This window comes from Corvus kubaryi, unplaced genomic scaffold, assembly GCF_017639235.1.
Source record: "Corvus kubaryi isolate FWS band 111438036 unplaced genomic scaffold, C.kubaryi_AGA036_p1.0 split3-73, whole genome shotgun sequence".
In the NCBI taxonomy this organism is placed as follows: domain Eukaryota; kingdom Metazoa; phylum Chordata; class Aves; order Passeriformes; family Corvidae; genus Corvus; species Corvus kubaryi.
Genome location: NW_024582091.1, coordinates 25,065,855 through 25,091,541, shown reverse-complemented (window position 1 = coordinate 25,091,541; position 25,687 = coordinate 25,065,855). Strand labels below are relative to the sequence as shown.

Genomic DNA, 25,687 nt, shown 5'->3' with positions numbered 1-25,687 from the left:
TCGGTGCTGAGCGAGCCGCTCCCGCCTGGGTCACGGAATCACAGTCAATCAGGGAGAGGAAGGGGCAGCGGAGGTTAAATGATTTGCTAAGAAGCTGTTTGTTAAAAACAACGCATAGAGCTTGCTCAACACTTATTGTGCCTACCAAAGCAGAATGAGAAGATATAAGACTATTGATAAAGAGAAGGAATCTTGATCAAAAATCCTGTTCTCGAACCTAAACTAAGTTAAACCAGCCTTGAAGTTTGGAGTTGGGACATAAAGAGCAGGCGCAGGGAAGCAAGGTGAAAAGTTCAGAATGAGACTGTCTGCTTCATCTGAGGAGGACTCTTACTTCATCCCGGAGACCCCTGCCCACGACCACCAGACGACACTGCGCAACAGCAACGCAGATGTAAGTGACATTTGGGCTCATTATAATATGAGGCGAGGCTAGGCGGGGCTAGTCCATGAATATGTATAGCCGTATTGGGAAACAATGACTATGGAGCTTGTAACCCGATATATACCAAGCTGAATGCAGCTGTCAGCACCCATGACTTTGGAGGAATTATCCCCCATGCGTCCCAGCGCTGGAATAAACATACCTACTTTACTACTTATTTCAGTAGTGGAGTCTTTTCCGCGTATCAACAGAATCCATTCGATTGGAACCTCGGAGATCATCGAGTCCAACCTATGACCTAACATCACCATGTCGACTAGACCATGGCACGAAGTGCCACGTCCAGTCTTTCTCAAAAACCTCCAGGGACGGTGACTCCACCACCTCCCTCGGCAGCACATTCCAATATCTAATCCCCATTTCTGTGGAGAAATCCCTCCTGATGTCCAACCTAAACTTCCCCTAGCACAGCTTGAGGCTTTGTCTTCTCATGCTGTCACTGGTTGCCTGGGAGAAGAGGCCAACCCTCACCTGGCTAAAACCTCCTTTTGGGAAGTTATAGAAAGGAGCCTGAGCCTCCTTTTCTCCAGGCTAAACAACCCCAGATTCCTCAGCTGCTGCTCACAGGACTTCTGCTCCAGACCCTTCACCAGCTTCATTGCCCTTCTCTGGACTCGCTCCAGCCCCTCAATGTCCTTCTTGTAGTGAGGGGCCCAGAACTGGACACAGGATTTGACGTGCAGCATTACCAGGGCTGATCACTGTGCAGGTGACAGACTGTACAAGTACACCGGTACAGGGACAATCACTGCCCCTGGTCCTGCTGGCCGCGCTATTGCTGATACAGGCCAGCATGCCATTGTCTTTCTTGGCCACCTGGATGCACACTGGCTCATGTTCAGCTGCTGTTGACCAGCACCCCCAGGTCCTTTGCTGGTCCCTGGCTCCTTCCCCCTCTCTTTGTCCTCCAAACTTTGCTGCAGTCAGTGGGGGAGCCCCTGAGAAGCCCACCTGCCTGCCTGCCCCAGGGCCGCACTCCCTACACAGCTGCTCCAGCCACTCAGTACAAATCCACTTTCCAGACCCACCTGGAGCCGCACACAACACCTTACAGCCCTACCCGTGCACTCCAGTTTCCAAACAACTTTCTTGTCCACCTTAACATGAGGAAGAGCTTCTTTACACTGCGGGTGGCAGAGCACTGGAACAGGCTGCTCAGCAAGGTTGTGGATTCTCCCTCCCTGGAGGCATTCAAAACCTACCTGGATGCATTCCTGTGTCACCTGCTCTAGGTGACCTAGACTAGGTGGACTAAGTGATCTCCGGAGGTCCCTTCCAACCCTAACTATTCAGTGATTCTGTCATTTGTATTGTGCTGCACCATGCCTGTATTGGGTGCCACAGCTGTCCTCAGGGAGTTTTGGCAACTGAATTTGCATTTGTTGATAATTTCTATCTTGTGCTATTTGCTTTTGTCGCTAAAAACATGGACCATAAAATACTAAGGACAGATATTTGTAAAATATTAAGGACAAATATCCCTGGCCAGAGTTACAACCTATCTGTACATCAGCAGTATCAGTTTTATGTCCATCAGTATCACTTTTATGTTGAAATGCAACAACAAGACACGTTAACATAGAGGCAGATTTCTCTGGAGATAATGCAAACCCTAGAGGCTGATTTAGTCTCGGTGTCTGCTTAGCACACAGCAAACCCTGTCTTTGGTATCAGTTCAGATGCCCACATGCGATTCCTGAGAACTCCTCGGGAGAATGCTGACCACCTTCCTCCTTTGGTACCTGACTGCCTTATCCAAGCACCTCCAATGCAACTACAAAGTTCTTTTGACAGAAAGGCACAATGCAAAAAATCTTCACTCCAAGGGAAGGGCACCGGCACTCGGGAATCACTAACCATAACACTCACCTCTTCATTGGCCGGCCCGTCATTCCTATCAGAAATGCACCCAAAGGTCAGGATGGGGCTTCAGGAGATGTTGCCTGAAGAGTGTATTGTGCAAGAAATAGATAACAAAGTGCCTGTTCCTGGTAAAGTACAAAGGAAGTGCTTAAACTGACTTTTGGTTTTGCAATGTCAGGATTCCTATCTCTTATTCTAGCATTAAATTTCTGTGCAACATGGGAAAGTGAGCACGTAGGTTTCACAGATTATCAATGAACTTTTTTTTTTACAAAAGTATTGGAAAATGTTGCTTTAGGGAACTATAGAACAGCTTGCAAACAAAAGTTGATTATATCCTGAATAGTATTGCTAATTCTAAAAATAATGTTTATGATCTCGAAAATATTAGCAGTGATTGAAGTTACACTCTAACACGTTCAGCTGTTTAAAATACGTAGTTTCTCCAGACACATCTTCAGCACTATATACCTAATTAAGTAGTGAATTAAAGTGCCTATTTATCACATCCTAAAAGAGCTGTTTTCAGTGCATTTTCTTTCATCTTTCCTCTATTGGGCATTTATTGGTTTTGACTCATTCCAGCATATTATAGCTATCAACACCTGTGCCCATTTAGGAATGAATTCCAGTACAAATCATAGTGAATTGAATAGACATCTCAAAGATGCATCACAATTGTTGCAATATATTTAGAAACTCAAACAAGGAAACAAACAAATTCTGTAAAAGTGATTTAAATAACAAATAAGTTATCTTTATAAACAGTTTATCTCCTTGAGAACAAAGAATAAACAAGGCAGCAAGAGCTGGGTTTTCTTCCATTATTAACTCAGATCACAATATGAATGGGTGAAATGTCAAGAATAATTGAAGAAAATGACAGTATAATCTTCAGCAAAAACATCTGATTTATTGAAACTGTCACTGTTTTTTTCTTAACCTTGCTATGCAAGGCAGCATAGAAAAACTTCTCATTTGGATCTATTCGGACATCTTCTATCTAAATGAATAAACCCTCTGCAATGCTATGAACCTTCTCTACACTGGCCAACTAAAATGTCACCATGCACTGGATTGCACATCCCAGGAACTCACTGTCCTTCGGCTGTAAGCACTTGGCAAAACCAAGGTTTGGTGTTAACCTAAACAAACAGGACTTTCAAGTAAGTTTCTGTAGATTACCATGGTTTATGTCCTGTAACAGGTACAGATCCATTCTGTGGTACATTTGTACCCTTCATTTCCTGTACCTGTGCCTTTGCTCACCTTCAAAAATGTGGCATTGAAACTGTATAGAAATTAATTTGGCACTTGTTCAACCCTGCTGCATTATTACTCTGCCAGCTAGCCAAAAGTGGCCCGTAACAGGAATAAAACAGGAATAAAAATGAGGGGTAAAATCAAAGCACTCCAGATGTCTCCTCTGGCTTCTAGTGGTATGACTGCACTGCTTTTAGAAATTTGGATGTGCTGAACCCTATGGGGATGGATGTGTCCAAGAGTCTTTGGGTCTCTGCCAGAACCATTTTGAGTTTCTGCACAAGGAAGGCTGGATTTACCTGACTGCAAGGCTCCAGGATATTCCCACCATGGGAAATATCTTTGGTTCTCAAACACAAAGGTACTTTTGATATAGAACTGACCATTCAGCCTACTCTACAAAAATGGATTTTGCAGGTAGTTTTCATCAACACAGTTTCCATCAAAACTCATTTTCCTGGGATTATGTCGAAGCACTTGGGGGTAGTCTTGATATTAACCTCATCTATTTTGAGACAGTGAAATATGCTGTTAAAAATCTACATTGCTTATAAAGCCTCAGGTTAATAAAGCCACATAAATGTTCCCAAAATTATGGACTTAGAGCCATTTTCACTATCTGTTTACAGTTTGCATCTCAGTCAGCTCAAATAGCTCGATGTGTTAGAAATTCACTGCAGTATTTCAGCTACCCAGGCACTACTCAGTATCTCTCAGAATAGGAGTTCACAGTATAGGTATGTATATATAAATGTAGATATTACAAATTATGTTTAGAAGCTTAATATTATCTTGCAGGCAGGAGCACAATGCAGACATTTAAACACCATATTTCAAAGCACTGGTAGCTACTGCAGGGATCAGGAAGTCATTTTTCCACACAAGGCATTTCACAATTAGTTCAGTGCCTTGTGGGTTCTGCCTTATGCTGAGTCAGCATTCCCCACAAGTTCTGACAAAATATGCCTGTGCTGTCAAAAATGTGCTAACCTGAGCACTTGTCAGAAAGGCTGGAGAGTCCTGACTGGATAATGGAGAGATTCTGTTTCCTTTCCTGTTAAATGTGACTCTTTCTTTTGAAAAACAAAGAAAATAACCAGAAACTACTGGAGAAATATTACTATACAAAATTCCAGAAGTAATCATCCATTAATACTGCTTCTATGGGTCCTTGCTGTGAGACTCGGATATCCATTTTGCCAGTTGAAGTTATGCCAGAAAATCTTTGTGTCATAGTTGAATAAACAAGGTGTAATAACAAATCAGTGAGTACCTGATTGTTAAAGAATTTAGGTTCACTAGGATTTTCAGTGATGTCACAGAATATGCTGATTTGGAAGGGACCCAGAAGGATCATCGAGTTCAACTCTAAATGCTTTGAACCTATAAACACAGCTGACCTCTCTCCCTCCAGATTTGAAATTTAGCCCAAAGTGCATGTCGGAAACAGAATTAAAAATTTCTTTTCTGAGTTAATGCTCACCTTCACGCTGAGAAAAGAACCTTTCTAGCAAGAAGAAACAACTACAGACAGTATAACTCAAGTCTCATGATCACAAAAAAAATCTGGAACACAATTCAAAGCAAACAAATGCATTTTCTGAGGGTTGGAAGGAAACAAAGAGGCCCACAGGACTCTGCTATTCCCCTACCTTCATTCCTTCTCCGTGCCTCATTAGCCAGTGTGGCATTTATGCTTTCACGTGATGTAGTCATGAAGCTGGACATCTTCCCCTTCGTCTCCCAGGTCAGACGAGTTATATTCAACTTCAATGGAAAAAACAGAGAGGGGACACCTTATCAAATCACCTTTATATACCTTTATATACCATTATATACCTTTATATACCAATGCTGTTGACAAGTGGGCACTAAAACAGTCACTCTCTGTAGCCTCCACAAGGCTCTCCACCACCAGTCATCCCTGATAGGAAAAGCAGACAAAATAATGGTGCTGAGATGGTGTGCTGTGAGAAAAGCATTCAACTTAAGCCTCACTCTTAATATCTACCCAGCTTGAGAACATATTCTTTATTCATCACAGACTCAGCAACTTCCCAAATGCACAGCAGTGGACATATTTTTGTTGCTTTGAACAGATAATGAAACCAGGCTTGGCCAGGAGACAGAAAACATAGTTAAGACACCAGTGCTCAGTTTCTTTTTCACATTTGCAGTGAGATGTGGCAGCACAGGTTGTGTAACAAACAAAAGCTTTTCCAGGTGCATATGTGGTCTCAGTAGAATTAATGACTTTTTTCTTGCCTTGCTGCATGACCAGTTTAATAACTAGTATAACTCAGGTAAAGCTCCCCTTCACTCCTGCTTTGTAAAACTTTTGTCAGCTTCATTTCTGTTTATAATTATAAAGCGAATTATAAAGTTGGCAGCTATTAGTGGAAAGAAAGGAAGGTGCACTACTAAGTGGGAGAAATAACACTGAAGGAGTGATGACAAGGAAATTCACAGGAAAGTTACCAAGCAAACCACCCATCATATACTGGTTATACGGATGAACTATTTTTGTACCTTGGGATCATCTCTACTTTCTGATTACCTTTTTATTAACATAGACAACAGCTGACTAAATTCGCCAGAGTTAACTTTGTGTCTCTCAGATATGATTTGTGGGCAGACTGCCATTTTACCCATTGCCCACACAGATTTTTGGAAAAAAGTATCAATAGTTTTCACACAGTCTCATTCTACCTGGATAGTAAAGGAACATCACTAGAACTCTTTTGTAAGAAAAGAAGGAAGGAAAATGATATATGCATTTAATCATTGGAGGGGTACTTTTAACAGGTATTAAAAAAATCTGGAAGTCCTCCAAGATGTTAGAGTAATTTATAAATAATAGTGGATTCATATAATTTCTATTCACTGAGGTTTTAGGTGCATCAAGAGGACAAATACTGCACTACTTTGGGAAATGTTTCTTTTATTGTAACACACAATCAGATAATGAGAAATAAAGACCTTATGTCTTGGAAGGGGACAATTCTGTCACCTCTGCTTCTCCCTTTCTCTCATTTTCTTTCTTTCTTTCTTTCTTTCTTTCTTTCTTTCTTTCTTTCTTTCTTTCTTTCTTTCTTTCGTTATTTTAATAATTCACTCTGTAAACACAATTTTCCTTTCCTATCCTTCATGAACTCTTCAGCTTTGCAAGCTATGGGGACATAAAATCTGGTCCCGTTAGTAATATTATTATTAAATATGTATCATTTGTTAAAATTGCAGTAAGTTTTAAAAGGGTAAGACTACTACAAGCAACACCGTCACCTTGATTGCAGCTTGGGTTAGTGACTTAAGACTTTGTTTTCAACACAAATCTTTTGGTGGGCATCTCCTCCAGCCTACGTTTGCACTGGGCTGATTCCTTTTGCTTAACACCTTGCATATACAGCGTTTCCTAACCCAGCCTTTTCATTCCCCGAAGGATGGGAATCTGGGAAAAACTCCCCGCAACTCCACCACCGCCCCCACACCCGGCCGAGGGGGCAGGCGGGCCCTACAAACCCGCTCTCTCGGCCAGAGCGCCGCGCCCCCAGTGCCTGCCGGGATGTGTAGTTCAGAACGCGGGCGACCGCGCCAGGCGTTAGGGAGCGATGCGGCCCTCGAGAACTACATTGCCCAGCGTGCCTTGCCCGCCCGCGCGGGCGGTGGGCGCGGGTGCGCGTTGCCGGGCAGTCAGCTGGGCGCGGGGCGGGCGGTCGGGCGGTGCGGGTGACGGCGGCAGCGGCGCTCGGGGTTCGGTCGCTGGCTCAGGGGAGAAGGCGCCCGCTCCGCCATGGCCGAGACGATCGCGGACACCCGGCGGCTGATCAGCAAGCCGCAGAACCTCAACGACGCCTACGGGCCGCCCAGCAACTTCCTGGAGATCGACGTGGGCAACCCGCAGACGGTGGGGGTGGGCCGCGGCCGCTTCACCACCTACGAGATCCGCGTCAAGGTGAGGCAGCGCCAGCCCGGCCCGGGAGCCGGGTTGGCGGTGTCGGGCCCTCTTGTCACCTGGGGCTGGCCGGGGTGGCGGTGACGGGCTCCCTCCGCCGTGTCCTTCAGGACCCGTGTCACGGCTACTGCGGTGCGCGGCGCCCGGAGGCGGTGGCAGAGCCGCAGTGGACTCTCCATCCTCGGCCCGGGGTTGATAACTCTGTGACGGGCTCCTGGTAGCTAAGGCGATGCAGCTCGGTTCAGATAACTAACTAAAGGACAAGTGCTCTTTCGGCTCTGCTGTGTACAGCTTGTCCTCAGACTGAAATATCGCTGTACTGTGAGCAATTGCTTGTCTGTCTCCAGGTAAATAGAGGAGGGCAAACTCAGCTCTCTGCGATGGAGTAATATGGGTGGATCTGCCCTGAGGAAGAGGTCAAGTTCAGGATTCCAGCGGCCTCAGAAAGTACATAGAGAAGGTGTAAATAAGTCTAGTGGGCACACGCGCTAGATCAGAGCCAGCTAAAGTGATAAGGTGCGTGTGTATGGGGGAGGGCTTCCTGTTTTCTTTTGTACCTGAAATAAAACTGTGGTGCCTAATAAATAGGGCTGTTTCTCGTGATGTGCTGCTGTCAAATACTTCTTCTTAGTAACACTAGAATCCTTCCTAGCTGGAAGGGCTGTGTTCACTGACTTGCCCCAAAGGCTAGTAGTCTTGAGCTTGAGAAAGGCTATGTGAAGTCATTACTGTGTTCCCTGGCCTTTCTAGTTTCATAAACAGGGCCCAGAGGAATGGTCAAAAAATGCAATGTCTACAGCACAGTCCTTATTGTGGCTGGTAGGGACTTGAAGCAGGGAATCCTTTTTGGTCTGCATTGCCAGAAGTAAACTGGGTTGAGAAAGCTGATGTCTTATAGATGGGGGGTTTTTATAGCTTGCAGTTGAGTCTGCTACCTTGTATAGCTGTACTCTGTTACAGCTGATGGAACCTGGTCAGTTGTTATAGTAAGTAATAAAGAGTGAAGCTTCATTGAGTCCCTGCACACATTCTCTGCAATATGAATTCTTCATGGCAGGGAAGGATACAGCTGAGGGCTGCTGCCTTGGTCACTAAAATTCACTGGACGAGACTTAACCTTGTGTGGATTTTCTGGTGTTAAAGGTCTAAGTCCCCAGCTTAGTGTAACCTTACTTAAAAAGGCAAAATCAGCTGAAATCTAAAGCTACTAAGGAGGATACTTCTTTATTTCTGATGCTTATAAATTGTCATGTTCAGTAGCTATTCCTGTGTTTCAGGATGTGTCAGTGGGGCAGGAGGAATAAACTAACACGCTTTCAGCCTATATTTGGCCTCTCTGTGAGGTCAAACTAGAACTTGCAGATTTGTGTTGCATTGCACCGCCCTTATCAGAACTCTAGCAATCCACTTAGAAGAAAGACGTAATTCTACCTTGCTGGAAAGTATTTGCCCCTTAAGTTCCTGATGATGTTTCTTTCCATAAGACTGAGCATTTGGAATGGCTGGATCCAGGGAAGATGATACAAAAGGGACTTGGCTGTGATATGGCCTTGGGAATTAGGTCAAATTTCCTGTGATTAAAAAATAACAGTTTTTAAAAATACTCAACTGAAGTTCTTCATCAGAAAGGAAAGCAGAAAAACAGGTTTTGAGACAGGTTAGTCTTAGCCCACCTGCTGTTTGGGGTAGAAAATTCTAGATTCCTTTGTAATGAAGACCAAGAATGATTTGAACAAATGCACACTGTGATAGTACTGTGACCTTCCTCTGTTCTTCCTTCCAGACTGATACTATGTAAACATTGCATCCTCCACCCTCCTTGCTTGCATCTGTACATGCCTGTATACAGGACTGTCTCTTTGATCATGCCCTTTCGAGTTGTGCACTGCTGTACACATAGTTCATAGCTACCATGAACTGTAAAATTGAGTTTTGTCTCTTTGTGCTGGAAGGCTACAGAGCAGGTAATACAAGTCATGCAGAATTATGTTCACTGTCTAAACTTGTATCAGTTAACTGCTTCTCAGCAGAACACAGACCATGTTGCTAATATGCAAGTTTCAGCGCAGAGGAAGAATTCGAACATGACTTGCTGTGGTATTGTATTTGTGAAAGATAGGCTTAGTAGCATAAGCTGCTTGTTGGAGTGTGGCTGACAATGGCCACCAGCTGGCTTCTATGGTTTGACAACTGCTTGTGGTTACAGAAAGTAAGAAAGTAGCAGCTGATGTGCAGTTTCCCCCAGCAGTGCTGGTAGTAGCAGCGGAACAAACCTGAGAAGATGGCGCGAGTTACCTGTGTTGTATCTGGGGAGCTACACCTTCAAGTAACACCAACAGTAAAATGTTAAGTGTGCAGAAATGGATGGCTTAACTGCTGCCAAATTCTGGTGAAAGCTAAAGGATAGCAGCCTCACATTACAGCTGGCGATCATTCTAAGCCAGAAACATTGTCAGAGAGGACACTGAAATTCAAGTTTGCGTTGAGACAATTAGACTTGTACCATTGTCGTGGTGTTTACAGACTCTGTAATTCTATCTTTGTCTAACTCTCAAAGCTTGGCTTTTGGGGTTTTTTGGAAAGACTGAACTTGCTAGCAGACTCTTGAACTGATACTTGATAAAAAGTATCTTGCAAAATATATGTGTGTGAAATACTGCAGAGTTTCCCCAAAGCTTTTATTGGCAAGCTTTCTGCTGGTACTGCAGTTGAAGCGTATCTGTTGTCTGGAAAGCAGCAAGTGGAACAACTTCATGCTTTAGTTCTTGTAATGCTGTACTCATCAAGTTCTGGTGGAAGTCAGAAGGCTTATTGGGGAACTCTATAAAGTTTTGGGTAGACTGCTCAGCAGTACGCTACTGTGTAAGCAAGTCAGTAGTATTTTGGAACTTAGGAAGGTTTGTCACAGTGAGTGTCTCTGTGCAGGGTGGCTGTGTGCTGGGGTAAATGCATGGTGCTTTGACAGGCCTTTGAGGAGTTTTGAGAGGTAGACCCTATGCAGCAGTCCTAGCTTACTTCACAGATGGACAGTTGGCCAAAGTATTGACTTTCTGAGGCTGAGTCTGTGCATTAAGTAACAGTCTGTTCTTGGCAAGCTGGACAAGGTGATGACAGAAAGCTTTCCACTGTAGCAACCACTGTAAGGCACACAATGTGGCAGTGTGCCACTACAGTGCAGCCTAGCAATGAAAGTCAAAAATCTTGTTCAGAAATAAGTGATAGAAAATGCCACCCTGCTGTGCTAAAATAGCAAATTCGAATGGGTCATGTTTTTGACAGGGTACTTGAGAATTTGCTTTCCATCAGCAGCATCAGGCAGTGTGTTTGTTCAGTTCTGAGGTGTCCTTTGTGTGTGAAGGCTGAGGGTGAGCTAAACTGGGAATAATGCAGTAGGGTATAAAGCTCCAAGTGCTTCTTCTAGCAAAATAAAACTTGATAAAGTACTCATCTCATCTGAAGGTGTCTAGATGATCACAATATGGTGACTGTGCAGCATTTAAAACTAGCATAATTAACTAGACTGCCTACTAAAGTAATACAGTAAACTACTTCATTGCCCTTACCTCTTGAGGAAGAATGTGAACCAAAAGTCACATTTTAAGTGTAAATACTCTTTCATGCTGTTTCTCACAAGTCTTTATTAGCTCTTTTCTCCTTCTTACTAAACCTTTTCAGGCTGGGCTTGTTCAAGTCAACACTTTTGAATGAGGGCATGCGAATACCTGTTACTATTTATGGGCTAAAAGCCAGTCCTCTCTCTGAATTCCAGGAAGCAAACATAGAACAAATTACAATTGTCATATTATCATCCTACAGCATGTATTTAGTCCTCAATCCAGTTCCAGGTATCATTTATCTTCTACTGTAGTTGAGAAATAGTTTTCTTGATAAATGGGTCAAAAGGAAGGTCTTTGCTCAAGCAGATTCCGTGCAATAGCTTCAGCTGTTAAATCCTTTAAGGAGACAAGCTTTACAAGCTAACTTTGATCCAGTGACTGGTGACACACGTCAGAGCCATACACCCAGTGTAAAGTCAGTGTCATAGGAGATAAGCACTTTGGTTAGAATACTGTCAGCAAAGCATATGGGTATCCAGGAACTTGCTACAAAAAGGGAAATATCCCCTTGGCAGCCCTGAGAATATCTCAGTTGGTTAGAGCATGGTGCTAATAACACCAGGCTTGTGGGTTCAATCCCTGTGTGGACTGTTCACTTAAGAGTTGGACTTCATGATACCTGTGAATCCCTTAGAACTCAGAATATTCAGTGACCTGCAAATAAACTGTTAACACTATTTTGTCTGGATTTGTTTCTGTAGAAGTAAGAGTGACTTCTGTGTTGCCCATTTTGGTTGGATTTGTCACCCAGACTAAAAGGTTAAATCATCTATTTATGGTTAGTGAGAACTTGCAGAGAGGTCATTGATACTCAAACTGACAGTTAGAACTATAATAAAATACCTGTTACAGGAGCTGTTAGTCCAAGTAGTTAAAGAATTCTTTTTCGTCAAAGCAAAGCCAAACTAAAAGCCTTTGTCATCTTAGTTCTGTTCTTTAATGTTGAATGGCCTGTTGCCTCTAATCAGCGTTATTAAACTTGGCACTAAGGTATATCTTAGCTTTTTGAGATTCCACAGTGCAGTGGCTTGTCTTTGGGTGTAGAAAGGGAATGCCTTGCTGTGCTTCCAGATATTGTGGAATGCAATAGTTAGGTGGTACCAATGCTCTTTAGGACACCAGTCAGGTTTCCTGTATCTTCTGCAGAAAGATTTCTGTAGACCTGCAGAGGTGCTTGACTGTATAGGTCCTGTGTAGGGAAGGAAATGAATACACAGGCTGTGAAGTGCCTGCAGTGTTAAGAATAGTATTGGTTTCAAGGGATTGGGGAAGTTTATCTGAGTACTGCTCAACTCGAGCTACTTTTGAAAGTCCTGTTCTCCCCTTAACCAATTTTTTCAAGACCTAGTTTGGAAACAGTATTTACATTTGAGCACGTTTATAGTAGTCTGACTTGTGACTTACTGATTGGAATCTGACAGCTGTGATCAAATCAAGTTAGAGTAAGACAGAAAATGAACTGAAAGTATAACTTGCTCAGAAAGCACTTTTCTTGTGCCATGTTTTGCAAAGTGGTGCTCTTGATCTGATGGATGTGTTTTTGAAATGTTTTGTCCTTGAACAGTTCCAGATCTCCTGTCCTTCATGTTTGGCAGGGTTTGAAGCTGCAGATTCTTCCCCCACCATGAAAAGAATCAAATCTGCCCTTCCTGTAGTTGACTTCAGCATTGTACAGTTTAATAGTTGAAGCTTGTGGTGGAGTCATGACTAAACACTGACTCAGTGTGTGTTTAGGGATGCATAATCAGCACTAATTCTCTATTTCTCTACTACTACAAATCTTGCATAACACTGCAAGTCTGCTCTAATTGTAGTAAATTATGCTTTTAAAACCCATTCTAGACACTGCTACCCGTTACATATTTTCAGACTCCTCTACAAAGAATAAAAATGCAGTGATTCAGGTGACCATTTTTCTGTTCTACAGCCCAGGTACTGCACCTTTACAAACATTAACTGTTCCTTCAAGCAGTAATTCAGAAAAGGATAACTGGAAGGCTAAGAATTTCCAAGGGCACTGACTAGGGAAACAGAGAAGTAGAATGGCTTGGATGAAAGAAACTTCCAAAGCCAGGAAAGTAGATTTACTCTTGAGCAGCTGTTTCTTTCTGTAGAGGTTTGTAATTAAACTAGGTTCAAGAGGCTGGTCCAAAGGTATTGAACTAGTTTAGCATTGATACCTGTTACTGTGTAAATAAAATAACCAAGTCTCTGAATAGTGCTTCTTATTAGTATATTAGTTTAACTGGTGACTTGCACTCCTTTTATTTCAGTGTATACAGTGCAGGCCTTGATTGTCATGTTTAAAGATTGCACTCCAGTACAGTACAGAACAGACCAAATCAAAGGGAACAATGAGTAATCTTTGTAGGACAGATGGCTGTGATCCAGGTAGGCATATGATGCCAGGGAGTTTTGATACGTGCTTATTTTTAGATGGCTTGCTGAAAAAGTGTCAGCTTGAACTTTAGAGCAGTCCAGTCCCTGCTGCTTTTCGTCTGGAGAAGTAAATGATGCAGCAGAGCTTTATGTCTTCTAACAGTAAGGGAAGTATTTTATTTAAAGTTTTTTCACTTGATGAAGCAATGCCACTTGCACTACTGGAGGCTGTTTAACAGGTGCATAGTCCAAATACCCTGTGAAGCTGTAGAACTGAGTGGAGGGTCTGAAAGTGCTATTGTTGCTGTAACTTCTAACGTAAAAATGATGGAGAAGCCCTAACCTTCTACTGAAGGTATAAAAACAAGTGTTCTACCAACTGAAGACGGGTCCTTGAAATGTTCTTTCTGTGGCTATTTCTTGAGAATCCAATTCAAAATCTGTGTTCTGCCCCAGAAGATTCTTCCATATGACAGTATAGTTTGTGTTGGCCACAAAGCCTATTTGAAAGTGTAACTTTAAGCTAGTGTATAGCAGCTTAACTCTAAAATCCAGAAGAAAATGAAGCTACATATTAAGTGGTTTAAAGCCATCTCTAGACCTGGAAAAAAAACTTTAGAGATTATTTCTTATGGGCTTAAGCTGTAGCACCCTCTAAGTGGTAAGATATGCTGCAAATTAATGAACAGGAGTTATAAGCCTTTCTATAGCTTTTAGTGGCTGCTTAAGAATGTGTTACTGCTCCAGTAAAACTGGAAATATGAAGAGAGTTTTTTGCTACTTAGTAGACACACTTTTAAACTAGTTAACTTACTGCTTTTTTTCTTGCATATTTGAAGTATAGGGATACTGGACTGTCTCTAGCTCACAAAGCATATCAAACATTTTGTTTCTGATAAAAAATTAGCAACTGCAGCAATTCACTGAAATTTTTTTATGCCCATTTGACTGTAGCTGATGGATGTCAGTAATGATGCTAAAGCATCAACTTAATGTGATCCCTCTTCAGTCATTCCTAATGAGGAATGAATATGAACATTACAGTAGGTCTAATCAGAGCTGTTATACCTTGAATTGTGTAAAAGTAACAATCCCTTCTCTTTCAAATGAATATTTGATATTTCACAGGAGACTTTGGCTTGCTAACCCTGATCTAGTTACTAGTTCTGTCTGGGTGTTGTAAAAGTCTTTGTCCAAATGAGTCCTTAAAGCAGGCTCCTGTTTTTATCTTTGGCTTCTGAGTGTGGAACCTGAAGAATAAAGCATCACTAAGCAATCTCTTTCTCTTGACTCACCCTATTTAGAGTCTTTTGACCATGGCACACTGTAATTCAGCTGTTTATGATGTTGTTGAACTTGATCAGGTGATGATAGATGCTTTTTGGCAAAAATACAGATATCCCTATGCTCATTTTTCAGAGAGCAACTCTGGACTCAAAGCACTGGATTTGGCAAAGGTTAGTTCTTGTCTAAAGACTGATAGTCTCTGATACTGTGTTGCTATTAGGATTTCACTGCCTTAGTCTTTAAGGTAGAAAACATCCTGGCTCCATAGCTCCAGTACTGCGGAGTGGGAAGCTCAAAAGTTCTTGGTATAGTTTAAGCCAGCATTGTTTAAAACTTGCATGGTCAGATTTTTAAGTGTTCTCTTAACTTTTATTTTTTTAATATGACATACCTTCAGTAGATCTGGACACCAAGTGGAGAAAAGGGGAGGTAGAACTCTGTTTTGATGAAAAGGACTGAAACTTAGAAAAATAACAATCTCTAGTCTGACATTTTGCAGCAGGGAAAGAAGCTTTCCTTCAGTAATATACCCAGCAAAAGTCTAAACTTCTACAAACTGAAGTTCAAAGCATGTTTTCCTTCTTTCTTGCTTTTTATAATTGTAGGAAATTGAGAGGTAGCTGCTTATGTCAAGTCGGGAAGGAAACAAACCACTGGCAAGGTTTCTGCAATAACAGTGGACTGCTGGAGCCAGTTTTTTGTACTAAAGGACAGCAGGCTCTTGCCTTAAGAAAATTGTAATACTTTTTTTTATCCACCATGAATGCTACTTACTGTGATAGCCCACAGCTCCCATTGAATGTAAATGTAGCCAAAGGGTGTAGGCTCTTGACAAAGCTTACAGCTTGTATGAGACAGTCAAGATCATTGAATTTAGCTTCTGAGAGTCAAAGCCACAAACTTTTATCAAAAGTGAGCTGTGTGCTTTCTTTCACTCTATTTTAATGGAAATAGAGTTTTCTCAAGGCTACCATAACCTAATTGAAAAGATGACATCAAAGTAGGTGCTGTGGCAACAGTGCAGCTTTATTCTCAGTCTGTTAGGAATGGGAGACATGGGCAGTGCAGTGCTGCTGCTGAGTGTTATGGTGGCAGATGAAGAAATTAACCAAATTTACCTCAAAGTAGGCTGAACAGCAACATCTGGGGAGTTTGTGCTGTTGCGGGGATGGACTGGGCTGCAGTGTCATACAATCTTGTGGAGTGTCAGCATGTTCTTTGAAGGAACTCAAATGCTATTTGCATTTGATTTATGTCTGGAAACAAATTTTTAGGAGCAAGTCTGACTATTTGCAAGACTTTTTCCACTCAGTGAATAAGCTAGTCTAAAAACTAAGACTTAAAAATACTTAGAATTATTTTATTAATGTAAAACTAATTACAAACTAATAAATTACTCTAGTTTTCCTCCTGCATTTAAGGTAATTTGTTTACTGGAGTGGCTGCATTGGATAACTGTATCTGAAGCTGAGTGGACAGTAATGACTAGTACTCAAACTACTTGCATTCTGCTTGTGAGATTATCTTCACTTGCATACAAAAACAATTTTTCAACTTCTAACTGGGTGTAGCTTGGGGAGTGATTGTAGTAAGAGCTGGAAGACTGTTACCTGGTTATCTAAGCTGCTGTCTTAGGACTGTCATTTGCTTCTGAGGTGAACTGGGAATCTCCTGAGCTTGGAGTCGGACTCAAAGTTGAGTATGTTACGGTGACATAAATGATGCTGAAGAAACATGCTTACTGTGAACACAGATTTTGCCCTGAAGTCTGTTAGCAAGGAACCACTGCTTCCCATTACTAGTTTGTTGAGCACTAGCCAAATGACTGTAGAAACTTGTTTGGCATCTGAGTGGAGAAATGCAGGAGTGACTTAAGGATCTGGGTTTGTCACCTGTTGTTTAATTATGTAATGTAACTTGGCACCAGTTTTGACAATATTTATTCCAGTGTACTGGCTGGCTATTAACTGCCCCAGCAGAATACAGACTGTTTGACAGTACTCAGAGAAAGCCTAATGGTGTCTACATAGACTCTAGTAAAGAGACAGTGCTACACAAAATCTGTCTTGACTTAGTATCTTTCTGTGGCTTAGGATTTTGGGCTGTGTGGGACTTCTGCAGAACTGGTTTGTTTGTCCTTCTGCAACAAAGCAATTCTGACTAGTGACTTTCACTTGTCTAATGTCTTGGATGATGTGTAATCCTTTCAGGTTGAGGGCTTGCATTCCAACTCCTAAGCAGCATGATTTTGGACTAGGAAGCTGTTGAATTTTTTTTTTTTTTCAATGAACGGTATAATTATTACACTGCTGAAGAAAGAATTGCTGGAGAAATTATGCTGAAATTATCACAGGAATGAGCTATGCTCCAGGGGCTGTTCCAAACTGGGTCGTGAGTTTTGTGATAGTAGACTTTGCAGCTCAGCAGGCCAGAAAGTTGATATTATAATGCTGAATGAGCATGGGCAGAAATGCTCGTAAAAATGAAACTAGCCTGACTTCAAGTTTTGCATCTTACTCTTGTCTCTGTTCTAGCAGACAAACAAAGCACTGGCAGTGCCCAGAATAGCTGTTGGCACCTTAGTGACTTAGAAAACAAGGATAACTCAACGTAAAAGGTCAAGGGGAGAATAACATTTTTGATAGCCTGCATGGTCTTGAAATGACACTGTAATGGAAAATGAAAGTTTCTGTTGACTCTTCAGGATTGTCTCCTTTTACCAAATTCTTGTCCAATGAAAGCCCATGCTTCAGGAGCTGTCTGACTTGCGTAATGAAAACTGTCCTTCCATGGGAGATGGAGGCAGTAGGGCATGCAGAAGCCCATCCTACTGAAGGAAAGGGTGGTCTGCTCAAACAGAGCAATAATCCTTAGTGACAAAGGTCCGTAGAGAAACTTTAGATGTGAATGTAGCCTGAATTAAAAATAGGACCCTAAGATGTAAATAGGTTAAGCAGTATAAAACAGGACTCTCAAATTGCATTTTTAGATAGATCCTTCCTTACCTGAAGAACACTGCTTTATCAGTATGTACTTCTAGAGGAAGGAGAATTGCTGCAGTTTCTGGGTTTTAAGAAACATGAGGTTTAGAAATTGATCTCTATAGATAGCTCTAGTTCATATCCAGACCAAAGGACAGCGAACATGTACTCTGTTTTAGAAAATAGTTGTCAAATTGTGACTCGTGAAACACTTAATTTAGTGCATGCCTTTTGACATACTTTTCAATCTGAACATTTCCAGTGCTTATGATCAAAATTGGAGAAGATTTTTCAACTCACAGGGAAAGGAAAGGACTCTGTCCTTTTCTCCCACTTGCTAGCTGGGCTAGCATGTCAAAAGTTCAAAAGGGAATGTAGAAGGTAAAGTGATCTTAACTGGCACTTCTACCCCCACATTGTATCTGGAAGCCTGATATGTTGTTTAGAGATTAACTTTATAGACTTCATGCCTAGAAAATGAAAAGAGTTCCTGAAGACCTGGGAACTTACTGGTTTTTAGCAGCTTTTATCCAGTTCTAATCCTGTTTTTAGTAACTTGAGAGGAGAAATTAATATTTTCTGCAGGTGAGAACCTATATGCTAAGTATTTTAAAGGGCTTTCTACCTAAGACACTGACAAAGAGTTGATGTTGTAATGTGTAATGGTGAACTTTGTTAAAAAACAACAGCTGAAATCAGAGGAAAATAATCCAGTACTTAACTTCTGGGAATCTCCTTCATGCACTCTGGGGGACCTAGCTATATTCACTCTTGAGTAGAATATTCTTATCATCAAGACAAGAGTATTTATTTATAAAGCCTGACTTCTGACGTACATCTTAAATGCAATTTTATTATTAGTTGCTAGCACAATCAACAGTGTTTTACCTGGGAAAGAGAGCTTGAATGCTTTTAAATATTTAGCAATAAGACACCATAACAAAATACTGTTCTATACTTTATCACTTGTAAATTGTGAACTAACTGGCATAATGTGAAAGTACACAACTAACTTATCAAGTACTTTAGTGTGACAGCCAGAAACTTGTTACTGGCTGGCAGCAATACAATGACCCATAGTCACAGACCTGCCTAGTGCAGGAAAAAATCTCTGCAATTAAACCTGTCTTGAGCTGCCAAAAGTATTCCCCAGTGGTAGCTTAAGCATAACATCCTGCAAATGATACTGTACAGGGGTATCCATTCAAACTGTGACCAGATCCTGAGTTAGATGCCCAAGAGATTAAAATAAAACAACAAAAACGTAAAAGGCAGTAGCTGAGAATGATTACTGTGCATCTGCCAACAGGAAAGCTGGATGTAACTGTAGTCCCATGTGAACATCAGCTTCCTAGGGTACTCCTTGAGAGTCTTCTTCAAAAGTATACGAAGACTGTTAGTGAATATGCAGTCTGACAACAGTAGGCATTTTTCTGTGACTTCTGGTTGTGTCTGGTAATTACAGGCTCATGGTCTTACTTTTAGGAGGTCATAACTCCTAGAAACAATTTTGTAGTGTTCTAGCCAAGGTGTCATTAGGAGAGGACTCTCTCACTGTCTGCTTTTAAAATAACATGCAAGTTGGGTTGCAAAAGTGGCATAACACTGCACCCCAAGAATGAACAGAAGTAATGCAGGCTCTGACACAAGTTAGTATAAGGACTTGTATCAGGGTGCCTGTGTATTTAACATGGTCTTGTGCAGCATTATAGCTTACTCCTATTTTATGTCCCTTTCAAGGGTGTTAGGATTCAGTGCTGCCTCCTAGCCTTGGGCAGCAAAGCTCCCCCTAATCATGCTCTACTTGGTTTAGCTCTGTAGTCAAGCAGTCTGATCTCCTCAGCACTGAATGTTGTAGTGCATCTCAGCCTTGTTGGCTTCTTTGGATCTACCCAAACTTGGCAGCTTGTGCTACCAAATATTCATCGGTCCTGAATGGATTCACTGTAAGACTTAAAGGTTTTGCTTTTGAAGATGTTGGAGGCCCTGTTGTATCAGGGAGTAGAAAAGTACAGGACTTGGTTAATATCCTGTGCTAATATCTGAAACATTCCCTTGAATGCAGTAAGAGAAGCCTATGTGGAATAAGACTTTCTTCCTCCTTCCCTCCCCACCTCCAATTTTGTATATATTGGGAATCCAGCTCCTGAGACAGTAAGAATAGCAGATGCTTCTTCAACCTTAGAAACATCTCAAGTGGCCAGCAAATCAGATATTCTGCTGGGTGATATGATGACAAAATACTGGTGATTAGGATACCATATAAATGAGGCTCATAGCCATGCAGTTCAAGGCACAGCTTACTCATCTAGCTTAGAACCTTATTTCTGTTTCTGTATCTTGAGTGTTTCTTAATACTGCTGTTGTTGCTTAAATGGAACTAATGTGTAACTTAACAGCTTGGTTCTTGGTTCTGCTTATCAAAACTTCTAATCTGTCTAACCAGTAGCTTGTGTTCTTGTTTTCAGACAAATCTACCTATCTTCAAACTGAAAGAATCTACAGTCAGAAGAAGATATAGTGACTTTGAATGGCTAAGGAATGAACTAGAAAGAGAAAGCAAGGTGAGTAAAGTGAAAGGTAAATACAAGTCTTCATAGACATACAAAGAGTCATGATGCTGAAATGTTTTCATTATGTTATAAAGCATGTATCATATCAAGCAGTTACTGTGGTTGAAAATGCCCAGAAGTAAACCAGTGTGTCAGTCTTTTTATCAAGCCTCGGTGCTGCAATGCCAGAGGCTTTTAGTTTTAATGGGTTTGGGTTAATTCAGAGTTGAACTACTTGATTTCAGCTTACCTGTGTGGGCGGGTACTGTTCTTCTCTGCTTTTGTTTTATTACTTCACTAGGAATGTGACTGATGAGTTGGGTCTTCTAGGAGGAAGAGGTGGATGAACTTGCTTACAGGCTGCTCTTAAGGACACTTCTGTAAATCTTTCAGGTTGTGGTACCACCTCTACCAGGAAAAGCTCTTCTCCGTCAGCTCCCCTTCCGAGGAGATGATGGTATATTTGATGATTCCTTTATAGAGGAAAGGAAGCAGGCTCTTGAACAATTCATAAACAAGTAAGTGTTGGGTCTAGTTATTTAGAGACAAACCTGGAGCTCAGCTCTGGAAAATTGAATTAAAGCTACTCATCCTCTTAAGGATGGTAACTGCACTAGGTTCAGAATACTAACTTTCACAAAATCTTGCAGAAGGATGTACTAACATTACTCATCCCGTGTTTAGTTTGGATATCTTAGTGCTTACCAGAACAGCTGAAATGACTGTTAGTGTTGTCATTAATTTATGCAAATTGCTACTAAAATTATAGTGTTCAAAATAGTTCTACTTTATAATTTCTAGAAAGGTATCCTCCAGCTGGGTGAACAGTAGAGCTTGCAGTGGGCTTACAGCAGTTTACTTTGATTGCAGATATGAGGTATTATCAGTTTGTGTAATTATGCATATTTTCTCTAATCATTCTGAGAATCTTTCTGAAGATGTAAAAACACTATTTGAGGCATGCACATGTAGTTTGAAATAGACACTTTGGATTTTGTCGCTGCCTTCAAAGGGTGAGCAGAAATTATAGTAACAAAGTCTTACGATTCTTTTTCCACCATCTGACACTACTAACCACTGTCTGTACACTGGCCTGAATAGGTGGTTTAATCTCTTTAACAGCATGGATCCACACAGTGGGTAAGGAGTGTTGTCAGTTAACCAGCTCTTCTGGTCTCTATAGTTCTGTTCAGACCAACTGGACTTGGGACTGCTCCCTCAGAGAGTTCAAGCCTGTCAGTTCCACTGGCATTCTAATCTTGTTCAATAGTAATGCTGTTTAACAGGAACAGAGGATGCCTGTGAGTTACGCCAGAACTTATGAAAATGTACTTAGCAGTTGCTGTTAGTTCAGGCATGTGTCTTGGAGTTCACTAAAACTGTCTGTCTTGTACAACTAAGCGTGACCATATGAAATCTCTGAAGTTTTTCTTCATGTAGTTGCTTCTTAGCTCAACTTAGAAGTATTGCTAATGGTTCTGAATAGCTAAAATGCTTCAGATTGCTTTTTTTTGCTGTTCAGAGACAAGTGGAATGAACTTCCAAGGCATCTAATAATAAAATGGAATGTGTTTGGGTTTTTTTAATGCTGTAAAATCAAGGCAGTCATGACTGTAAAGTACAGCCTTTATCCATGCAGACTTGGAACTCTATCTTAAATGGGGAAGAAGTGCACTTACTGAAAGTTTTGTATGCTGAGTCTAGCATGGAAGAGGGTTATTGGTGTTCTGAAGCAGCTGATGTGAAACACAGTCATCTTTACCTTGACTCTGATAAACTCTGTATAGCCGACAGAAATGGAATGGCCAGTTTATGGATATCCATTTTCCAATCCTAATGCGAGTAATAAATTGACTTTGTGGAAGTGTAAAATTTCTTGGTTAATTTTTTCTCCTTTGAAACATAAAAGGAGATTAATGTAGATATTGATGTAGTGGCAGAGTTGAGTACATCTGGAATAAGGCTTTCCAGGCACAAACCATAGCAATTTAGCTCATGAGTTCTAATGGCACAACCAACTCATTAAGCAAATATTACTGAAGTTTTGAACCATGTAGAAGCTTTAAGGCTTCTACCAAGTACTCTGGGCACCAGTGAACTTAGACCTGAAGGTCCTTTGCACTGTACATTCACATTATTGCATAATCAAAGCTGATCTATGCTTCTAGAATTAAAGAGTCCCTCGGATAACTGATACCACTGGAACAAACAAATCTTGGTGCACCAATGCCAGTTCTTGATATCTGGAAGTGTGAGATGGATGTTGTTGAGGCTTTGTCCCTCTAGATGTAAAATCTGAATCACAACAGCTTACTTGAGTCAGCTCCCTTGGGCCAGTTTGCTGGCACCACCATCAGTACTACATACAGTGACATTCACAAGGGTGGTTATGTCTCAACACTCTTGTCTGCCTCAACCTGATTTTGAGACACATAATTCTTGAAGTAGCAGCTGCTATGTGTAAGGGTCACCTTGGTGAAAAATATTAAGGGAAAGCCAATGTGGAATGAGGTATTCCTGTGAAACCAAGAGCTGAATCAGAGATCAGATCTAGTCTTGCAATTCAGACACCCAATTTTCAAGCCTTCCTGAAAGGGAGAAGAAATATGTTGCTGCCTTATCCTCTCGTATATATCTTTTCCTTGAAGTTTAACACCAGTAACTTCATTCTGATGGGTAAGAAACTCAAGCTAGTTACTCTAGTTGATGACTAGTTACTCTAGGATGACTAGACTGTCATCCTTGTGAACTACTGCTTGAGACTGTCGGCCTTTTACTAGGACCTGGCAAGATGGATAGGTTTTATAACTGCACTTGAAATAATCCATTAATGTTGAATAGGAGAGCTCAGCTTCCTCATTATAGGTCACCCTCAGTGATGAGTATGTTCTGTGGTGAAATAAACACTAATAGGTAAATTTGGAGAAGATGCACAGAAGTGCTTGGAAATGGTGCTGAGCCATTGGAGCTGAGTACATATTGCATGTGTTCAACCAGATGCCTTCCATTTTGGGTAGAAATATTCTGACAGATACGGAGGCCGCAAGACTTACACAAGCTGCCCTTGGGATGGTGGGGGACTGTCTCTCCTAAAGGAAGAAGTCTGTCTTGATTGACCAAACTGGATGTAGTTTTTTTCAAACCAAACTGCATTCAGTATTTGTGTCCGTAAGTGATGAACTTTCAGGTATCTGATTCTTTTGGATTTTTACCTACACAGGAGTCTGCATGGTATTTTAAGGGTTCAAATGCAGTACCTTATGATTTTCTTCCAAGTTTGTGTCTCCTAATTTAATTTCAGCTCCTTTACTGTTAAAATGATGGGTTTTCAGTTTATATGTGGAACAAAATTAAATCTATAGTAGATATGCTGGTGTCCCCTAGAACAGGCAAGCTCTGTCTCCTGTGTTTGAAAGCTACCACATGTGCAGTGAGCAGAAGGGCCAGTACCCCCTGGCTGTGTGCAGTGCTGCCCATACAGGCCAGGGGCACTGACCCTGGGGAGTCGCTGCCCGGAGCAGTGCCAAGCCTTCGGAAAGCCTTCGCATCCCCTGCTGGAGCCAGGCTTCAGCTGTGCTGGGATGAGCTGCTGCTCAGTGACACTGACAGCTGAGGGGATAAGTGGCCTTTAGAAGGGTGTCCTGTGGCAAAGGTGTCAAGACCTTTAAAAAAACTCCACTTGCCTTTCTTAGCTCTAGGTTTCCTAATGCTAGAATGATCACTTACTTGGATAGTCCCATCAATTGCAGGTGACAGATGATGATGTAACATGCTTCCAAGTGATCAGAGGTACCTCAGGGTTCCTATGGACGAACTGCATCTGGGGGAGCGTGACAAATCTTGCTGCTAGACTGCATTCTAGTCACCAACAGTGAAGTGAAAGTGGAATCTATGCCCAAGTGCAGAACAGTAGGTTATTGGTACAAAACCTTGATCTGCAGGATAGCTGCAAGTAGGCTCAACTGGTTCACACTAATGCTTGTTTTTTTCCTCTCCAGGGTTGCAGGCCACCCACTGGCACAGAACGAGCGTTGTCTTCACATGTTCTTACAAGATGAAGTAATAGACAAAAACTACACACCATCCAAAATAAGGCATACTTGAGTTCTAAAAGCATCTTCTCAAATATTAGTGGTTCTTATGCTTGGTTTAAAGAGGTTGTAGTTTGTCTTAGCATGCTGAGGATGAACAGGCACAAAGTCTCCACTAACACCAGTACACTGCTTGGTCTTTGCATAGGCTTTATAGCATTTAAGAACTCACTTGTCTTCTAGCTAAATCCCTCTGAATCCTTGATTTAAGAGTATTATGCTATGAAACCATCCACCCCTTGCAATGTCTCACAAACCTTTCCACTATTATTTGCAATGACTTAACAATGTTTACTGACTTGGCCTTACTTGAACTTTCACAACTGTAGTGTCACGTGTTCACTTGTATTTGACTAAACTGCTCTGCTGTTTCTGAGGTAGTCACCTGTCTGAACATCTGTAGAAAGATTGCTTTATTTCTGATATCCTGTATGAGAAACACTTATGCAATTGTCTTCAAGCTTGTAAAACACTTTATACTGAAGTAATGAGGGAATTATCTTTATATTCTGTAAGAGGAAAAAAATCGAATTTATATACTAAAGTAACTTGTCTAAAGTTTTGAAATAAAAGTGAAAATACACTTCAAATGTTTTGTCACTGTTGACCTTGAGTGTGGAGTGTCTCATGCTTTCTGAGGAGGAGGGGCTTGACTATGCTAAGTGAATTGGTGTTACAGCCTTGCTGTGATGCTCTTCCACAAGGTAGTTTTGTATTACTAACAGCCAGCACTAAGTATCCTTAGATGCTGGCACTCACTCTGTAAGTGTTAAAGAACATATAAAGGTATTAAAGGCTGTTTGTGTGCTGTGGAGCCAAAGTTGGCATACCACTCATGGTAGACAGTCAACAGATCTGTGACTTTAATAACTTTGGGGAAAGAGTACCTTTCTACTTGGCATGAGAAGTGTCAATCTAGCTTCAAATAGCTAGTGAAAACAATGCCATCCTATAGAGAAGGGAATGTTTACATAACCTATAACATCAGTCCTAGATTAAAGTAGCTCTGCTCTATAAACAGAATTGGGAACATGAAGTCATACAAGTCTGCTGTAAGATGTGATCATAGACCACTTCCCTGAACACTAAAGGAGGGGTGAGCTGTAGTGTTGTGCTGGTTTTACCACTTCTGCAAAACAGGTGCAGGACGGCTGAACTGGAATTCACAAGCAGCACTGCTGAAGTTGTCTTTTACATAAGAAGGAAGTCAGCTAGAGAAGCTTCCTTAGTCTTCCAAACGTGACATGGAAGTTACCT

General features: G+C 41.4%; 1 protein-coding gene across 3 annotated transcripts; it reads left to right on the top strand.

Annotated features, from left to right (window-relative positions):
• Positions 1 to 283: 283 nt before the first annotated feature.
• SNX3 (sorting nexin 3) lies at positions 284 to 25,020 on the top strand. Of its 3 annotated transcripts, none has more exons than XM_042016209.1 (4): positions 284 to 394; positions 20,256 to 20,351; positions 20,733 to 20,857; positions 24,338 to 25,020. In XM_042016209.1, the coding sequence occupies exons 1-4, from the start codon at positions 299 to 301 to the stop codon at positions 24,441 to 24,443; spliced, it is 423 nt and encodes a 140-aa protein (XP_041872143.1). In that variant the 5' UTR covers positions 284 to 298; the 3' UTR covers positions 24,444 to 25,020. The 3 variants fall into 3 exon arrangements, with proteins under 3 accessions (XP_041872143.1, XP_041872142.1, XP_041872144.1); XM_042016208.1 differs by lacking the exon at positions 284 to 394 and adding an exon at positions 7,237 to 7,523; XM_042016210.1 differs by lacking the exons at positions 284 to 394; positions 20,733 to 20,857 and adding an exon at positions 7,253 to 7,523.
• Positions 25,021 to 25,687: the final 667 nt, after the last annotated feature.